Raw genomic sequence first — 19,860 nt, 5'->3', positions numbered from 1 at the left:
TCCCCTCACCCTTCCCCTCTGCACTGCAGCACTGCCGTCACCCCTCACTTCCCTGGGTGTGTGCCACACCCACAGGGCTCCTCTCTCACATCGCTGGGTCACTTGCCACCCTTGGATACTCTTGATTCATTTACTTTTGTCTCCCTCTCCTAGAATACAAGCTCCTGGAGGAGCTTTCACTACTGTCTCCCCACATTTGTGAACATTTAGTAGGTGGGTAACAAATGAATGGCATGCCTCTAAGAATGGGCCATGAGGCAGATGAGGCTGGGCTGTGTCCTGTTCCCAGCCTCATCTGGGATGCTCTGGGGTGAGGGGCTCTCACCCTCCAGCCCTGTGGAACCTCTCACATCCCCTCCTTCTGTGTCTTTATGCGCCCACTGAGGCCTTGCTTATTTTTCTCTGCCAGCAAACTCCGTTTACTCACCTTGTCAGATCCTAGCGAATATCACCTCTTCCACGAAGCCTTCCCTGAAACCCCTGGCAGAATTTATTATTCCCTCCTCTGCTCCTTCATATCTTGTCTACACCTCTCTTACAGCACGGATCAAACCAAACAGTATCCCTTAGTTACATGCCCCCCTCTCCCCTACCCGTGCCCATGCCCCAAGACCATGAGCTCTTTATTATAGTATCAAATATCATTGTAATAATTATAATAGCAGCTAATCCTTACTGAGCGCTTACTCTGTGCCAGGAACTATGCTAAGTGCTTTGCACAAATTACTTCATTTAATCTTTGCAACAACTCTAAGAGGTAGATACTGTTATTAGCCCCATTTTGCAGATGAGGAAACCAAGACTATGAAAGGTTAAGTAAGTCACACTCATAAACATCAGAGCTGGTGCCTGACCCAGAGCGCCTGACCCCACATCTACATTTTCAACGGCTGGTATTTACTGAGCACGTACTATGTCTCAGGCACTGGGCTGGATACGAGAAGTAGAATGAAGAGTGAAACCAGACCCCAGGCCTGCCTTCAAAGAGCCTATCATCCAGTGAGAACACAGCATTCATCATATAATCCCCACAATCAATGTCAAAGTTATGGTGTGGCCTGGGCTTTGGAGAGGAGGTCGTGCTGCTGTGTGGGTGGACGTCAGGGGAGTCGCCCTGGCCCCAGTGTCCCACCTGCACGTCGACACACATCCACCCCCAATTCCAAGTCCCAGGCTTACACAGACCACAGCTCACTGACTGTTTCTTTATCCATTGCAGCCAAATTGGCTTGCATCCGTCTGTCTTCCAGGCCCCCCCCCCACCCGCCCCAGGGTAACTAACAACACTTCCTGCCCAAGGCTTCTAGATCCTTTTAGGTCTCCTGTGGCTTCCCTGAAAGTGTAGCAGATACTTCTCTGCTGATGATGAGAGAATCAGACAAGCCACTTAATGATTAAGAGACTGGAAGTGTTCTCTAAGAGATGGAGAAGCATCGTTCTGGCTTCGCTCAGCCTGGATTCCCAAGACAGAGGTGGAGGCAGTGATGCCATTTCTTGCCTGTTTAGGAGGAAGAAAGCTAGCCCTGGAGAAGAACGAAACACTGGGGGGCAGTGGGGACTGCAAGAATGAGACAGCATTTAGATTTCAAAACCAAGTTGCTAGATTCCTTGAGGCGGGCAATAGACACGAGTCAGGCATCCTCGTGCCATCTCAGTTGGTGATAGATTCCCCAGTTTGAATCGTTGGTTTTATGGCTCGGCAAGGACCTTAAAGATAGCACACCTAGTAACAACTTCATTTTGTAGACTGGAGCCCAGAGATGTGAAATGACGTGCCCAAGGTCTCGAAGCCAGTTAGTGGCAGAGGGATGAGAGACTCTGTGATCACCACTCTTTCCAGGGTAGCTCAGCAGCAGGGATTTATTTTCTATGCCCAGGGCTGTGTGCATCGGGAAGAGAGAAGTGCTTTCAGGAGCTTTGCAGGTGGGCCAGTGAAAGCAATACTGAGCTATGGATGGGGCTTTAAGAATCTGACTGCCCAGATGCCTAGACACTGCCGCCAGGGAGAGACGGCTGCTATTATGGGCAGTGATGCCAGGTAAACAGGTTGCATGTTAAGCACAGATTTCTCCAAGAGCCACCGTCCTGGCTCTCCTTCCCCTGGCAGTAGGCCCACCCCTTCCGAGCACCAGCCAAGCCTTTCCCAGCTGCTCCTGGGCTTGGATCCACGCCAGCAACCTCTGGGTTAGGAGTCCAGAGGCCACGTGGGTTTCTGCCGCTTTCTGGACAGAAGTGACCTCTCCAGCACTGCCGAGCTTATTACCAGTCGGGGGCCCTAAGGCGGCCTCCCCTGACAGCAGCTAGAGATGAAAGCAATAAGTGCCCAGCTCTTCTGCAGCCCAGGTCACACTCCTGGTTTTATTGAAGCCAAAGTCTCAAATATCCTTAATGAGGATAAAAGGCCAAGAAGGCACACAGCTCTGGGCCTGTAACCTCCTGAGAAATGGGGACAGGGCAGAGAGAGGACGTGGCGAGGGCAGCCGTGGGGGCGAGCTGGGGCCAGGCTTCCCAGAGAGGGAGTTGGCTACCAGGAGATGATGCCGACTCTCTGTTTCCTCAGCCCCCATCCCTCTATTTACTGAGAATCAACCTATTTATTTTCCTTTATCAAATAACCCTGTCCTCTGCTGCCTGTGTGGGCAGGGGAACCATAGCCCCCTGGATCCATTGAGGCACGAGCAGCCAACTCACCATCTGGCCCAGGCAGCCAGAGCAGAAGGTTCTGGGGCTTGGCCTTGGGACCCCTGGCCTCTGAGTCCCCTCTGCTTCCAGGTCACAGTGACACCTTGGCCCACTGCGTCCCCTGTCTTGGCCCAGCAATAGAGGGTGGAGTCCACTGTTCGGTGGGGTGGGGAGGGGTTCTCCCCACACTGCAGGCTCAGCACTGCATGCCCCCACCTTTCACAGACCTATGGAGAAAGGGCACCCCTTCAGAAAAGAGGGGCCCTGCTGGGTCGGCGCTGTCCCTAGAGAACAGTTCCTAGAGGTGTACACTGAGGCAGCCCTCATCTCCCCAGGCAGGCCCCCCAGGTCCATAAACATCAGCTGAGACTCCCCTCCAACAAGACAGCCTGGGAAAGCTCCACGCTGTGTCCGGAGGGGGGCCGTGGTGGGAAAACGGTGACAGCAGCCTTTTGTCCACTCCTCAGAGGGGCCAGAGGAGCTTCCAGATTCCTTCCCAGGGCCTTAACTTGATCATAACACTGATACTGAGAACCACTCCTTTGAGGGTTCTTTTCGCTAAAGTGCAGCCATCCACTTCTGCGGGCATCTGTGTAGCTCCTCTTGTCCTTTTGGCATCTCTGAGGGGCCAGTAGGTGTGACGCCAAGCCCCCCGCCCCAAAGGGGCCTGCAGTCAGTACGCACTGGTGGGAGGGCACAAGCACAGCAAAAGGGGGTTTGGTCATCATGCCTGTGAGCAACTCCGGAGCAGAAAGTGCTGCAGGGACGCGGGGAAGAGATGTCTCTGTGGGCTGGACCCTGGGTGAGGACCCCTGCAGTGGATGTGGCCCTGGGCCCTACGAGACGAAAAGGGTTGTCCAGGCAAAGATAAGGAGGAGGTATTTTGGCAAAAGGGATCAAAGATATACCTGCCACGTGGAGCAGAGTGTTGGCCTAGAGGAATAGAGAGAAATAACCAGGTGAGGAGGTAAGACGGGACCCAGCTGTTACGGGTACCGAATGCAAGCTAAGAAGATGGGCCTTGGTTCTGGGAACGGGGCAAAGGCAGCATCGATCTCTGAAAGCATGAGACCAGAGTCCTCACAGTCATGCCACCTTGGGCAAGTTACTTCACTCACGGAACAGTCATTTTCTTCTGTTTGCAATGGGGATGCTAAGAGCCCCTACCTCGGAGGACTGGAGTAAAACTCCCTGAGATGATTTGGCAACAGAAGTAGCATGTGGTCAGCATGTGATATGTAGTGTTGGTTCTTATTGCTGTTATGAGTCTGGAAGTGTTTCTCTAACCTGGGCAGGATAGAACCTTGAGGATTCTAAGGGAAAGAAAGGGAGCTGGGGGCCTTCTTGGACCTCGGTGCCTCAGTCAGAGATGGAGCGTTCACCCAGGTGTACCGCTGACCTGATTCCTGCCACAGGAGGGGACATTCAGGCTCCCACAACACCATGTCGCAGGGCTGTTTCCTGTGTCTCCCTCCCTGGACTAGGGGACGACAGTGACAGGAGACGCACCTGTGGGCGACGGGGATCCTGTTGCCTTCCTCTAACTGGTCACACCCCACTAGACTGTGTGTGTATATTCCCCACAAAGCGTGGTGCCTCTGGCAGGTTCTCGGTAAATCTGAACGGACGGACAAGTGGACACATGGATGGAGCTGTGGCCTAAGGTCTATAGGAGCCAGGGTTACCTTGAGGTGCATCCTGGGGGAGCTGGAAGGTGCTCAGAGACCGGGCGCAAGGAGCACGCTCCTAAGAGTGGGGTCCAGCGGTGTCTCCCCCCGGCTGTATCAGCCTGGGCAGAGCTCAGACCTGAGTTTAGACACTGCGTTATATGTCTGTGAAGTGGAGGGAACAATGACAGTATTCCCTGCCTCACAGAGTGGCCGTGAGCCGCCCAGGTGGACATGCTGTTGAAGGAAGAGGTTCAGGAACTCAGGAACTCGCGGGGGTTGGTCTCGGCTGGCTGGCTCAGTGTGCTGGGGGGTGGGGGGATGCTGCCTCCACAGCGGGGCCAGCTCTGCCCTCATCCCTGGGCTGGAAGGATTCTCCTGCTACACCGGGCGTTTGACTGGGGGGTGGGGTTAAAAAAAAAAAGGACAAATCTCTTGGGCCAGAGAAAGGGTGGGTATCAGCGCCCCCTAAAGGAACACACTGGGATCCCATGCTCTGGAAGGGGTGGGGGCGTCTTGGATTATTCTCCAGATGGGACCAAGGTAGCAGGTGTCTCTCCCCAGTCCAGGACTGTTCTCTGTGAGGAAAAGAGACAAAAACCTTGGTGTCACCCTTGACTCCTCTCTCTCTGAGTCACCCTGTCTAACATTTCAACAACTATGGCCTCCCCCACGAGCATTTCCTATCTCCTTTGCTTGCCTTTTTTCTCCTTCATACTTTTGACTAATTTATTTACCCATTTTCTTGTCCTTTGCCCTAGTAAAACGCAAGCTCCACGAGGGAAGGGATTTTTGTCTCTTTTGTTCTCTCCCGTATCTTCAGCACCCAGAACGACACCTAGTGTATATTAGGTGCTCAATTCATGTTTGTTGACTGACTGAATGAACAAATGGATGGCACCATCTGAAATCAGAGCCACCCCAAACCCGGACCACCTCCTCCTCCTCCACCCCGAGCCCTAAGAGAGGAAACATCTCCGTGTCACAGTGACAACACCCTCCTTCACCCCATGGGGGCAGAAAGACGAAACAGTCTGGCAAACTGCTCTTTAACTCAACAGACAGACATGCTCACTGTCCTTGAAGTTTTCCTGTTCCCTCTTGCTCAGAAGCTTCCTAGGTTGGGGACGCTTGGCTGTAATGCCTCTGGGGGCAGAGGGTGTGTTCTGTGCTGGTGACGTTTTTGAAGGATAACCACATTTATGGGACAAGACAAAGTAGGTCCAAGACCTGGCACAATGGTGCATGTACATCTCCTGGGTGGACAGTGTATCCCGAGCAGGGTCACCATTCCTTGTGCCTCCGCACTGAGGCCTGGGACTTAGAGCATTAGGTATGTTTGGGAAGAGGCAAGGAAGTGGCCAAGCCAGAGGGCCTGAGCTGAGGGCCAGAAGTAGACCTGCTGGGAGAGGACACATGTGATGGCCTGATTGTTTCCTGTGCGGGACACTGTCATGACCTTAGAGTAGGCGGTGAGGATGGGGCGTGCGGTGAAGGGGACCAGTGACTGAGAAGGGTGAGCAGGAGGAGAGAAGGGTTGGGCCACAAGGGAGCTGGTAGTCTGGAGGCTGCAGCTCAGAAGCTCACCTAGGGCTGGTCAGGCCAACGCAGGAGGACAAAGACCAGGACCAGAGTCTGAGAGGGATACTGACGGGGAGAAATTCTGCTGAAGACAAAATACTGTTATTATTGCCTTTCATACCCAGTTCCTCACCGCATGGAGGCCAGACCCTCAGGCCTTAAAGACATGGCACTCTGCCTCACACAGCTTTGCCCTGGGCCCCGAGCAGCCCCGCAGCAGCTGCCTGGGGGCTGTGCGCCCCTCATCTGCCCTCTTATCTGCTTCTTTGCAGGAAAGCGTGGATTTGGGAGAGATCATGTTCTCCCTTTGCTACCTGCCCACAGCGGGCAGGCTCACCCTCACGGTGATCAAGTGCCGGAATCTCAAGGCGATGGACATCACAGGCTACTCAGGTACCTCTCCTCCCCAAGGGGCCTGCACACGGCTTCCCAGCCACCCAGCCATTAGGGTTTGGAAAGAGAAGGGGGAAGAATTGTCGGGAGAATTGGTCTTAGCATAGGAGCGTCAGCTCTGGAAGCGAGCCACCTGAATTTACATTCTGCCTCTTCCTTGCAGTGTCAGGCTTTGGTTTTCTAATCTGAAAATATAATGTACACAGGTTGCTTTAAGGATAAACGAGTTAATCCCTACGAATGCTTAGAAGTTTGTCAGGCACATAATAAGCACTCACTAGATACTAGCTATTACCATCATTCTTTCTCTTAGAGGAGGGAGAGAATATAGAAGTAAATACGTAAATGCATAGGAGGAAAAAAGTAAGGAAAATCTTTCTAGTTTATACGAGGCCCCAGGACTTCCAAGGGTTATACCGAGTTTGAGAGTGCAGCCCCTACAGAGACAAAGGAGGAAAGTTGCTGAAAAGCACAGTGCGTCTGTATCTCAGTTTTTCCTGCAGGACTCCCAGCCTCAGAAGAGCTGCTGGGAACCGCAGGAAAAACAAGTCTTATTCTAGCCACTGAGGAAATGCCGGTTTGGGAGCAGCTGTAGGGGCCGCAGGCTGGATGTGGTGTCAGAAATTTGGCTCCTTTTCCACAGTGCTGCAGGTCACTCCCCGAGAAGGTACCTGAGTCTGGTATCACAGAGGAGTGAGTACCTTGGGTCCCAGGCCCCTCCATGCCCTGTGGCCTCAAATTATCCAGAGCAGTGAAATGGGGCAGAGCCTGGCACAGAGCTGGCACTCGGAGTGGAGCGGTCTGGGCCGCAAGCAGAGAAGGGCACGTAGGAAAAGGCTTGGCTGTTCTCCCTGGACCCCGACCCCAGGGGCTCTTCTGATGACTCAGATTACCAATGTAAAGGAAGCCCGGGCTAACTCTGAACTTGGATGGGAGTGGCTGCAAAATTTTTCCCTCTTTTCCATTAATTGTTTTTCTTCCTGGAAAACTCCTTAGTGTCATCACAGTTGCCTTAGAGGGGCTGGTCCAGCTGAAAACATCTGGGCCCAGGCACAACCTGGTGCAGTTGACAGGACAGGAGGTAAAGGCCTAGATAAATGAGGTTTCAGGGTGATAAATGAGGTTTCAGGGAAATGCGGAAGTACTGTGTGTTTGTTGCAGCTTGGCACCCCTTCAGCCTCTGCTCCTAGCCCCTACTCTCTCTGCAAGCTCTGGCCTCCAGGCCAAAAGCTGCCCCAGAGAGCACCTGCCCAGTGCCTCCCCTCCCTCTGAAGGTACCACCACACACTGGGACGTGGGGAAGAGCTTAGGAACCTTTGCCGACACGTGCAAAGCTCTTAGGCAGAAGTAAGTCAGCTCCCTTCAAAAATACAGCCAACGTAGATTTCATTTTAATATCAAAATAAGTGCGTGCCAAGGACAGAAATTCACTGAGGACCCTCAAGGCTGCGGAGAGAAATAGGATTTTGCTGCCCAAGTCCCCACACTCTCTTCTCCCGTGTAATTAAATTGAGGTGCTGGGGAGAGAGCTCGTGGTGAAGCTGCTGAGATAATCATTAAGGCTGTTTCGCCACAGAGGGTTGGGAGCCAGAGATTTTTCTCGTGCTAAGCTCTAACCTCCCTCTCACAATTGCCCCTCTTTTCTACCTGAGTTTGGAATCTGGTGTTAAATCTCAGCGTGATTCTGAAAATTCAGGGGTCGTCTTTTTGTCAGGGATTTCTGTCTGTTTTGTTCACTGATATAATCAAGTGTCTGGAACAGTGCATAGAGCACATTAAGCATTGAATAAATGTGTATTGAATGAATGATTGAATGAATGAATGAATGAATGAATGAATGAGTGAATGAATGAATGAATTTCTAGCATAAGGAACCTTGTCAGAGGGTGATGCATGGGAAGCATACATGCCAGGCGCCTCTCAAACTCCATCTCCTGTTTTTGAGGATGAGTTTGATGTTCCCGTCGGCCCAGACGGCTTTGAGGTTTGACTAAACTAGGGAGTGAATGGAGCGTATTCTTTGTTCTTGATTTATGTGGTGTTGACCTCTAAAACCAAGATCTTCCCACTCTCCTGCATCTAAACTGGCTGTGAGTCAGTTCTCTAAGCCTATGTCCTGGGAACATCACAATAAAGATAATACAAAATGATAATAAGGATCAGGATTCCACAAAGAGATGGTACGTGGGTAGACCCACCCAAGGTCTGTACTGCTCTGAGTTTTGTGGTTAAAATGTGAGCTTTGGAGTTAGACAGACGAGGGTGCAACGCTTAGGCAGGTTTCTTCATCTCTCTAAACCTCAATTTCTCTATCTAGAAAACAGGGATGAAATTGAAATTGAAATGACACGAGGTAGGTAGCTCTCCTAGCACAGAGCCCGCACATACTAAATACCCAATCATGGTGGCTGTCTGGCAATGTGACTGAAATACGCTGCTGGGCTTCGTGCCCCCACCCTCAGCTGCATAGAACAGCACAGTCTGTTAGAGAAGACAGGATCTCAGAGGTCGCCTGGAGCCAGCGTTCTACTAAAACCCGCAAAGTTTTGCCTCAGAGAACCCTAGGGAATAGCCTCTAGGAGGATGGTGAGATCATTGGTTCCTGCAAAGGGAAGCATGCCCACTGGATTCTATAAACTGGATATGCCTCATAGCAGTGAATAGGGTTGGGGAAGGAAGCTGAGAGTCTCTCAGTCATGTAATAAGGCATTTGTTTAGTGGCCCATGGGACAGGTGGCTCTGCCATATTTTTCCAAGCCCAGTGACATGGGAATTTGGTCTGCCGTGGAAGTGCATGGAAACAGGAGTGACAGGGGTTGAGGCAGCACAAGAGCAGTCTCAGCCTGAAGACACTTTCCAAAGCAGTACACCCCCGTCAAGAGTTTAGAAGTTGCCACGTTAACGACAGGTCTGGGCGCCAGCTTCCCTGCTTCCGCTTAGACCTGAACTCTATCCCAGGCATATCCATAGGGAATGGAGCCTGCAGAACCAAAAAGCGGTCCCAAGCGGTTCTCTGAATGCCTCCTTCCTTTTCACTGAAAATCCTCCCGAGAGAGGGCCCTTTCAAATGGGTCCTCAGGGATCGCAGACTGATTAAACACCTCACGGTCTCTCAATTCCTCCATAAACCCAGTCCCCATGGTAAAGGCACAGATGCCGCTGTCACATTGGTTAGTCAGTGGCTCATTTGGGTGTCTATGGAAATCCCTTTAAGGCTTGGAGTTTCTGATCAGGTGTCACGGTTCTCTCTAGCTCCCCCATAGCTGTGTGCCACAGCTGTGACCCAAATGATACCCAGAGAGCACGCGGGGTGCTAGGGTGCCCGGGAGACAGACCCATATGCCTGTGAACTGAGGAACTTGGGAGCAGCTGCTCGGCCCCCACCTCCTGACAGATTCACAGGAGCCCCGGCTTCTGGGCAAGACGGTGTCTCAGCACATTGGAGTCTCAGAAGCTGTTCTTACCTATGAATAGCCCTCCCACTTCTTGAGCTGTGCAGCGTAAATAACAATTATGATGGTGACCGAGACACCTGCGCTATGCGATACAATAGGCGTCACTTCACTTGGATGAGTAGAAAATTTCAGGGTACAAAAATGACCAGGAAATACCCATTCAGAAAACTAAAGAAGAGACAAAGATGGGAGGCCCGGGGACGTTCAGTAAAAAGATGTCTTCTCGTGGGATGGAGAGAATCCAAGATCCCACTGAGAAATGAAATGTCAACCGGTTGCCCGGAATATCAGGCCTCCTCCTCCACTGTGGGGAGGAAATGACTCCCGGGGAAGCAGAGAGCAAGGCCACTACTCCCCTTCTTGGAGCCAGGTGGAAATGAGCTTGTGGGGACAATGGGACCCATCATCCTTTTGTCAGGCGGGGAGGACTCGAGCAGCACTGATTGCCACTATTCAATTACTCTGACGCATTGCTCTTCCTTGGGGGTCATCGAATTCTATTTTAAACTCCCTATCCTTTGATTAATAATGCTGACAACCCCTTGTCCCCCAGGTCCTTTGTACCCAGAGAGAAGGACGCCAAGTAAGTGAAAGGTGTTTGTTCAGTTTCACCACCCTTTGAAGCCAGCGCCCCTCATGGAGCTGAGATTTAGGGCATGAAACGGCACACCTATGGGGAGGTGTCGGGTCTGCGTCCCCATTAGTGCAAGCCCATTAAGCGCTCTCCCAAGAACCCTGAGGTCGTTAAAGACTCTGTTTATTAAGCACAGCGTCCTCAGAGACAGGTGTGCTACATAAATACAAGGTGGCTGACTTATTTTCGCGACCTGCGGATACCATCTGATGAGCGCCAGGAGGTCTGGGGCTTCTGTCCTTCTCTTGCCAGTGATGTTGGAGGACATGTGTTTACCACACTCCCTTCCCTCCCCTTCCCACGGCCCCCGTCGGCACAGATCCATATGTCAAAGTGTCCCTGCTTTGTGATGGGCGGAGACTGAAGAAGAAGAAAACCACCATAAAGAAGAACACTCTCAATCCCGTCTACAATGAGGCCATCATCTTTGACATCCCTCCGGAGAACATGGACCAAGTCAGCCTGCTCATCTCAGTGATGGACTATGACCGGTAGGTACGGGTCCCCCCCTCACCCCTCTCTGATGCAGTGCAGGGCTCCTTGACCTTGGACCTCGTGGTTCATTGTGGGGGGGGTCCTCAAATCTGACTCCACCCAAGGAGAGCACAGGAGTTTGAGGAAGAGCATGGGTTCCCCAAAGCAGAAGCTCCAGCTTCACTTCCCAGATGCTCCATTTCCACCAGGGCAGCTCCACCCACTAGCTTCCCTGAAATTACCCCAGACTATTCCAGTTCCTCCATCTGGCACCAAGTGCTATGAAGTCCCGTCATCTGTCCTTTAAAATGCCTCTCCGTACTCTCCATTTCTGCTGCTGCCTCCACTCCTGGGCGGGGATGGTGGTGCAGCGCCCTGATGACCTCTGCCTCTGTCACGCCCTGCCTCAATCCAGCCAACCTGCTAAAGGCATACCTTCCTAATAAAAGTCCAGTTTCTTCCTGGACCAGTCCTTCCCAAGGACCATCAATGACTCCGTTTGTCCAGGCTCTTCCCCTGAATTCTCCATGCCTTCCATAATCTGGACCCAGCAGGTCCATCCTTGATTTTTCCTTTTTTGGATAGATTTCTTCCCTCCCACTCATCCAAACCCTGCTCTTCCATCAAGACCGGCTCAAAAATGTTTTCTGACTGCTCTAACCACTGTGACTCCTCTCTCCACTTGGCACTTTAGCTGAAGGGGAAGGAAACCATGCAGCAAAGTCTCAGTCCAGGATTTTTAGGACAAGTTCTTGGGCATAGTAGGTGCTCGGTGAACACATCTGAGAGATGATTGATGTTCTTGCTGAGTGAGTAAATCACATCCCAGCCACTGGGGGCGTGGAGAAATGGTGCTCAGAGTAGGCTGATTTATTTCCAAAAGCTGATGTCTCAAGTGTGGGTGGGATGTGCGAGCCAAGTCAAGTGAGGGAAGAGACTTAAATTCTCCGACTCCCCAAAGCAGGCCATCTGCCCACCATTTCCCGAGACTCCAAGCGAGTTTCTAACCTTTTGCTCATCCGTCTGTGTCCAGTGTCTACCCAAGGAGGCTGGCTGGACAAGGCGTCACACCGCTGGCATCCTGTGGCCCTGCCAAGCATCTGTGTTCAGAGCTCAGTGTTCTGAGTTAGCCCCGCTGGGCAGAGTCCCAGACCCCGAGAACTCCCTTTCTGAGAGCATGTCTGGTCCCCAATGCCGGCCCTTGGTCTCTCCCTCAGAGTGGGTCACAATGAGATCATAGGCGTCTGCAGCGTGGGGATCAGTGCCGAGGGCCTGGGCAGAGACCACTGGAACGAGATGCTGGCCTACCCACGGAAGCCCATCGCACACTGGCACTCCTTGGTGGAGGTAAAGAAATCCTTCAAAGAGGTGGGTGAGGTCACACTTGGTCTTGGCATGTTTGCTGCATGGCTGTCGGCTGCTGCAAGGCCTTGCCTTTGTGGGTCCTTCCCCGGGGGGGTGCGGGGGCCATGTGCTTCTCCCCCAGTGTAACAGGCAGGGAGGAAAAGGAGGAAGACGGTGGGAAGCCACCTGACAAAACTCCTCTGGTGTTGAGCATCTCAAAAGCAATACTGAATTCTAAACGGAAAATAGAAACTTGGAGGAGGCCTTCCCAGCAGCGCCCCCCTCCCCTCCCCAGGCCAAGTCCGTAATGCTTTCACCAAGCCCCTGGGCCAAGGCAGTCCTTGGGGAGAAGGCGCCAAAGGGGGTGAGATCAGAACTTGGCAAGAAATTCTACCCCTGTTGGAGCAGTGAGTTCCCTGAGGCTCCAGCCGGGCAGTCAGGGCAGTTTTCACTACGTGGAGGGAGATCACCAGAGAGCAGAGCCTGCTTTCCTGCACGCTGCTTCTCACCGTTGTTGGAAAAGAAAGCTGGGCTTCAAGGCGTCACACTTTCTGGCCGGGTTCTAACAGAGACGTGATGGACAGTACACTGTGTGAGGGGGTCCCGAGACGCATGCTCCAGACTTGGTCCCTCCTGACTTGCTGTATAACCTTGAGCCAGTCATTTCTCTCTCAATTGCGAGGAAAATGTCCCTTCCAGTGACATGTATAGTCTGTCCCACCTCCACCGGACTCCTGTGATTTATCACCTTTATGGGCCTCAGGCCTGCTTATTCTCAAATGCGTTGGGACGTAGCCGTGGCCAGGCATGCTTTCAACCTCATTTTGAATATCTCATACTCCAGTCCCTCTCCTGGAAAGCCAGGGGATCGATCACTCCTCTTAACAGGCTCCTGGCCCAGTAAGCTAGAGAGCTGTATACAATTGGAAAATCTACCGATAAAAATGTAAAGCCACCACATGGCCCCTCAGCTTTCAAGCAGAGTCACCACACAGGAAAGGTGGAAAGGTGTGGACAGCAAACGCAGAGGACCTGCCGACTCCCTCTCCTTCTCAGGGGGGACAAGCCCGTGTCCACCTGTTTCTAGCAGTGTGAGGTGTCTCGAGAGAGACAGAGAGCTGAGGGGTTTGGACTCGTGGAATCCTGGGGGAGAGAAGCCTCCACGGAGCCAGGCTAATTGATTTAACTCCCCAGGTAGGCATGTGGCTTTGCACAGCTCCTGCGGTGAGACCTGTGAGCCCCCAGGAGGAGTGAGGCACAGATGCTAAGTTCCTGTCGATCTGAGGCCTCCCGTTTCCATCTTGTGGTGGCCGTGTGGTTTCACCACAACTGCGGAGCTCTCAGGAGTGAGGCCAGTCCCTTAGCTGTCTGGCTCCTAGCCCCTAGGGAGCCTTTGCCCACTATTTTCCAGAAGGCTCTCTCTGCACGAGTGTGGGTGAGGTACCACAACCGGCCTCCACCTACACAAGCAGCAGCTACCCAGCAGAACTCTAGACTACCTGGAGACAATATCTGGCGCCTCTCTGAATGTACCTCATGGTGCCGTGCCTCTTTCCCTTTTTAATATCCTTTGGCGATATTTAAGAATAGAATATACTACCATGTGCAGGACGGTTTAGGTGCAGGGGCATGGAATAGGAGCCGAGAGGCCTCGGAGGGGCTGTGTGGCCTCAGACAACTCGCTGTCCCACTCTGGTCTTCGGTTGGCTGGTCAGTCAAATGAGGGGTTGGGCACCTCCCATGTCTGCTATTCTAGACAGCTGTGACCCTAAACGATGACTGGACTGGGGAGCTGGCACCTTGCACCCCCTTTCTAATCTTGGATCTGCGAAAACCCATCACTGGGCTGTCCACACAAACTGGAAGTAACCGACCAGCGGCCGCTGGGGTTGGGGGTGGGTGCCGACAGCAGGGAGATGGTAAGACTCGGCCCCTGAACACTCTCCTTCGTGATGAATACCATCTAATTAAGCCAAATAATTGATTCCAAATCCTGTTTCTTTAGTGAGTCTGGCTCACTCGTCCAGACTGCAAAAGAAAGATAAAGTAGCATCAAGCCCTTGAAAATGAATATTTGATGAAACGGTAAAGGAAAGTAACAGTACATAGAAAACGAAAGGAGAATAAATTGATTTATATCCTTTGGGTTTTGCTTCTTTCCTGACTTCGAACCCCAGGCTTCCAAGACTGCCCCTCCCCCACTCACTAGCCTACCATTTTCTGCTCAGCTCATCAGCTCTGTCTGAAGAAGCTGAAAATGACATGCGTGTTGGCAATTTAGGATTTCCTCAGTACAGATGTGTGTAAAATTCATTATCTACACCTTTAGCACCCACCGTTTAAGTATCTTTATAAAAATGCATCAAACAACCCACCAGGCTAATATTAAGTAGATGTTCTTTGTATTCATGGGATGCATTGTATTTGAACAGTCATCTCAATTATCCTTAGAGCTCACATCCTGCCTTCTTTTCCGTCCTGTTCTGGACCTTGAGCAAGAGTCTTGCTGCTGGAACATGTTTTCCCTATTTGTATAATACATGAAGAAATCTTACTCTCCAGCTCCCGGGAAGATAAATGCCATCGTATTTGTAAAGCACTCTGTGTTTATATTGCACCTTTTTTACAAGAGTTTCAAGTGCTGTGATCATTTCTTTTTTGTTAATGAGAACAGAGGGCACCATACTTGGCCGCGTGTTTGGGGTTTTTAAATAAGGTTGAGGAGAACAAATTAACTGAAAGATGTTTTTCCCTGCTGGGATATTTCCATGAATACAAATTGATTAAGCCACGGGGAGCGTCCTTCCGTGGCAGCGGCTGTGCCCCTTTCCCTCTCGGTGTTGCTGCCCCGTGTTACTTGTCATCTCTGTCACCACACACACAGCCCACGTTGGTCAGCGACCTTCTCCAAAGGGTTTTATTCTGAAGGGCCAACTTCAGATCACCTGCCAGAGATTTGAGAGCTCTGTTGGAACGTGACCCATTTCAGAACAGTAAAAGATCTTACTGGAACGCAGCCACCCTGCAACAACCATCTTCCTGTGTGCCGGGGACCAGTTCTCTGCTTTTTCACAGCCACCGTGATAAGCTCCCCTGGAATCACTCACCTTCCCACTGTCCACGAACCCCATCTCCTTCCTCCCTGTGTTTATCGTCATAGGAAACATTAGGGGTTAGCAGGGGAGCCCGTGGGCCTTCTTCATTTGTCCTGGATAAACAATTATGCTTCATATGCCTTCTCTTTAGGCTGTTATATAAAGAAAAACAGGTACTCTGTATAGCCATTTTGTTTTTTTCTCCTCTGAATGGACCTATCAATCAGATTGTGTAAGTGGCATGATAACCCAGGGGAGAGGGCAGTAATTACAGTGTACCTTTTACCAACATTAAAGGTTGTAACAGAAAAAGTAGAACGTCTACAACGAAGGTCTGTTAAGTGACAGCATTAGTAATGGTCCTATGTCACCTTCTGGTTAAACACTTGAGTCAGAATTCACAGTGGGCTCCACAGCGAGGCATTTATTTATCTGAACTATCTCACCAGGGAAACCCTCGGTTGTGATTGCATTCACGTGGATGCTGCAAGCAGAGAGACTACCGCCTGGAGTTAGGAGTAAGTACTTGGTATGGACCCAAAGAGGTTAGGTGTCTATTACATTTCGTGTCTTCTTCTTCCCCTGGTGTGGCCAGATGCCAAGATGGCAGCAGGGTGGCGTGGAAAGAGCCCTGAGTTGGGAGTTAGGAGACCTGGTTTCGGATCCTGGCTCTGCCCCTTGCTAGCTGTGTCTTGATGTCTCTGTATCTTTGTTTTCTTATCTGCAAGGACAAGAGTTTTGACTGGACCATCTCCCCAGGCCTGCCTCCGGGTCTGGCATGCTAAGATTGCTCAGGTCTAAGTCATATAATGGCAGTCGTCCATACCTGGTTTTCCGGCCTGTGGTTAGTTGTAAAGATCCGCAGGGTGGCCTGAACAGGGAATGCTGAGGGACCAGAAGCACTGAGCCTGGGGAAGGATAGCAGAGGCTTTCCTTAGAACTAGAGCAGGAAGGCTGTCCTCAGCGTGGTGAGTTTCCCATCTCCTCCACAGGAGATGCGGGGTGGCAAATGGTCTATTCCTTAGGTGGTTCGGCTTTGTCTAGAAATAGCTGTGTTGAGGGGAGACCTGTGTCCCTTCCCACCCCACCCTCACACCTGAACAAATGCGTGGTGTAGCTTCTATTCAGCCCCACACCCCACCGTGGAGACCCCTGAAGCTCACGAGAAGTAGGAGGGGCTGCACTTCGGGTTCAGAAAGGTCATCTTGACCCCCTAATATCTCTCTCTCTCTCTCTCTCTCTCTCTCTCGAGCCTTGTCCCGTGGGCACCTAGGAGAGTACTGGGTCTCCTTAGCTCACAAAAAGGATGGCGTGAGCAGTGGACACTGACTCTCTTTGAAGTCCTAGAGCCCCCAAATGGGTCAAGAACACCCCCAGGGTCAGCTCCTTGCCCAGAAAACATTGCCCCAGCTGTGACTGACTGGCTTTTCAGTTTAAAGAAGGGTTGAACGGTCCAAGCGTGGGTCCATCCATCCTCGGCCCTATCCTTCACTCCGTTATGCCTCACTGCAGTGCCCACTTTCAGAGGGATGAGGGCCGGGCTGAGAGCAGGCAGCAGGAGAGCTGAGGAGAGCAAAGGTGGAGGCACCTGAAAGGGGGAGGGGCTGCCTCACCTGGCACCTCCTACCTCTTCACAGGTGCAGTATGAACGCCCCTAAGAAGCATTCGGACTGAAGACCAGAGCCCAGAGCTAAAGCAATATCAGATTTTGAGCTGTACTAACAGCTCCCAGACAAATAGCTAATAATTCATGATCGTGGGCTCTTGGCAGTAAGGGTGTCTACTCTGCACATTGCTTCTTTCACTGCTTACATAATCCGGTTTTCAGTGTGAAAAATGGCGGAAGCACTCAGAAATGGCCCAGTCACCATATCTCATTACAATACACACACACACACACACACACACACACACACACACACACACGGAAGAAAGCTTTAATTATCTCCACAGTATCTTTTTTAAAAATCAGGTATTGCCAACTAGAAGACCTAAACCTGTTTTCTGTACGTTTTTGCATGGCTGACAGCAAAATTCAAGAAAGCTTACGAGAAGCTGGGAAAGGTACATTCAGTGCATGGGCCAGATAAGTTTGGAAGTTGAACTATAAATTCCCCTGGCGATCGATAACTGGCTTCTTCTCCTCCCCACAGTGGCAGGGCCGAGCTGCCAGCTTAGACAGCGAGAGCTCGAGTCCCTCTCCAAAGCCGCCTCCGACACCATGAGCGGCACGGCCAAGCAACAGTCGGGGCTCAGCACCGTTCTTTTTGCACTTGTTCAATCGTTCAACCGTCTAAACAGTGTTGTGCAGCGGCCGGCAGCACATTGCTCACTGCAGTTTTAACTGCTCCTGTGTAGGCCATGGCTGAGACACTTGTGTGGTCAGATCTGTCTTCGTCTTTTCTGTCTCCCACGGTGATGTTTTTTTGTGGTTTTCAACTTTTTATGGATCTGCCGTCAAGAAAAAAAGAAGAAAAAAAACAAAAAAAAAGTACGGGGAGAGGGGGAAAAAACAAAAGCGTAGACAGCCCAGAAGCTGGTTCAACAAAATACAATGTGACATAGTTGTCTTTGGGTGGGGGAGGGGGTTTGAAATTCTGCAATTTTGTGTCTCCACCGAGCTCTACTACCCTGGAGAAGAAGGAAGGAGGCTGGAGCTATGGCTGCTTTCTCCGTGGCCTGCAGGAATGGTACAAACCAGTCCAAGAGCCTTTCCAAGGCTGATTGTGACTCTTTGAGGCTCTTCGCTGATGTGACATAAGCAGGTCGCATGTTGAAATCACGAGCGCCCTGTGGTGTCTGTGAACTTTTTTCAGTGGGTCGTGCAGGGTTCCTCGCTCCCCTTCCGCAGTGACTTCCTTCATAATTTGAAAATGTCTTGATTCCCCAGGAGAATTTAGTCACTTTCTTTAGGAACGATTCTGCTGAAACCAAACATGCCGTCTGTTTTCTTGCGCCTCACAATTCATGGCCGTATTTGTTTGGAAAACATGATCTTTGTTCTCAAAAGTAACCTTCATGGCAAAGAAAAGGGAAGTACACGCGTTCGCGTTCCAGAATGATTTCTGCATTACACATGGCTTTCTAATCCCCACAAAGTATCAAACAGTTGTTTCAAATGCCTACATGGATCAAAGAAAAACCCAGATGAAATGTTCTGTTCTGAGTGGGGAGTTTTGAAATCCAAGTAACCGTTAGAGTCCATGTTTATAGAAATGCAGTCAGCTTAAGCCTGTGTCAGCCTCCCTTGATGCTGGGACAATATTCATCTTACACTTTAGTTCTATAAATTACTAAGTACTTCAGTGTGTGTTTGTTTCAGTGGTAATGAAGGGTTTTTTGTTTTTGTTTTTTTCCTTTAGCTTTCTACCTTAGGCCAAATACAGTTTAGTGGAAAAAAAAATGTTTAAACTATTCTGTATTGTAATAGTGCATTTCTATTGAGTTAATAGTGCTCTTCCCACTAACCCCCTCTAAGTAGGTTGATTTGCTCATCCGTCTGTATAGCCCTGGTAAATGTGTGGAGGTGAGTTTCCACTTCCATTTGTAACCAGACAATGCTAATTTCCAGAGCTGCGCGTGTGACTTGCGAGAGGCAAGTCTGCCTAAGAACCCCTTCTTTCAACGATGGAAGGTCAAGAACGCAAAAGCTATTCACACACCCTGTGTCTTACTCTTTATATATGTCACATGCTTTAGGAGATGCAACTCAATAAAGTAACTTTCATTTTAAGGCAAGTTATCAGGTTTCTTTTCTGATATAACTTTGGACAGTTTCTTCCAGTCCTAAAAATGACCGTGTTGGGCGTGAGGTGACAGGATGTTGTGACAAAAGAAGTTTCCAGCTTGGAAAAGGAAATGTAGATAAACCCCAACTTCACCCTGTATTGAGCCTTAGCCTACGGGCAGTTGTGCCATTGGCATAAAAACAAGTTTTCTCCCCAGATGTCTTGTGATCAATAGCCTTCTTAGGCAGTCCAGAGGCTAGATAGTCTCTCGAGAGCAAGAAAAAATCCAAGGTCATGGCAAGACTCACACCAGGACATCAACTGCACTTTTCTTGACTGACCCCACCCAGATGGCCACCTCAATGACCAAGGAAGTGCTGTGTGTCCTGCATCTATGAAGGGGACAATTGAGTTTCCTGGGTTATAAGGAGCCCAAAAATTAGTGCGAAGAAATTCTTCCAGAAGTGAGCTCAACGTTCTTGTGCAGCTGTCATCTTCAAACCCTCAGGCAGGCGAGCATGACCACACTCAGTTTTTGGAGAAGAGAGTGTGATCAGTGAATCATGGACTAGTTACATTTCTCAGACATTCCTCTTCTGTCCAAGCCCATCTCTCACACCAGTGAGCCTCCCAGTGGTTTCGGAAATTCGTTTCCTGAGCAGATTACAGTCAAGCCCCCACACGACCCTACCCAACCGCCCCCACTCTGGCTCCAGCAATAGCCATAAGTTGGTAAATTTCCATGGGCTGGGAGCCCACCTCAGGGAGGCTTTCTTGGTCCTCAGCCTGAAACGGGAATGAAACTTG

The 19,860-nt window shown here is 50.8% G+C and overlaps 1 protein-coding gene across 6 annotated transcripts in view; it reads left to right on the top strand.

Moving 5' to 3' along the window:
• Nucleotides 1-19,058, top strand: part of SYT6 (synaptotagmin 6) — a 123,598-nt gene extending 104,540 nt beyond the window's left edge. For 4 of the 6 annotated variants that reach the window (XM_019730367.2, XM_074318428.1, XM_074318429.1 and 1 more), the window contains 4 exons: nucleotides 6,203-6,323; nucleotides 10,732-10,903; nucleotides 12,104-12,254; nucleotides 17,479-19,058. In XM_019730367.2, the coding sequence (XP_019585926.1) occupies nucleotides 6,203-6,323; nucleotides 10,732-10,903; nucleotides 12,104-12,254; nucleotides 17,479-17,550 (516 nt within the window). In that variant the 3' untranslated portion in view covers nucleotides 17,551-19,058. Of the gene's footprint in view, nucleotides 1-6,202; nucleotides 6,324-10,731; nucleotides 10,904-12,103; nucleotides 12,255-15,774; nucleotides 15,855-17,478 lie in introns of all 6 variants that reach the window. The other 2 variants (XR_002137257.2, XR_002137258.2) reach the window with 2 other exon arrangements.
• The last annotated feature ends 802 nt before the right edge of the window (nucleotides 19,059-19,860 follow it).

Source organism: Rhinolophus sinicus, linkage group LG14, assembly GCF_036562045.2.
Source record: "Rhinolophus sinicus isolate RSC01 linkage group LG14, ASM3656204v1, whole genome shotgun sequence".
NCBI classification, from domain to species: domain Eukaryota; kingdom Metazoa; phylum Chordata; class Mammalia; order Chiroptera; family Rhinolophidae; genus Rhinolophus; species Rhinolophus sinicus.
This window is presented reverse-complemented; position numbering and strand designations above follow the sequence as displayed.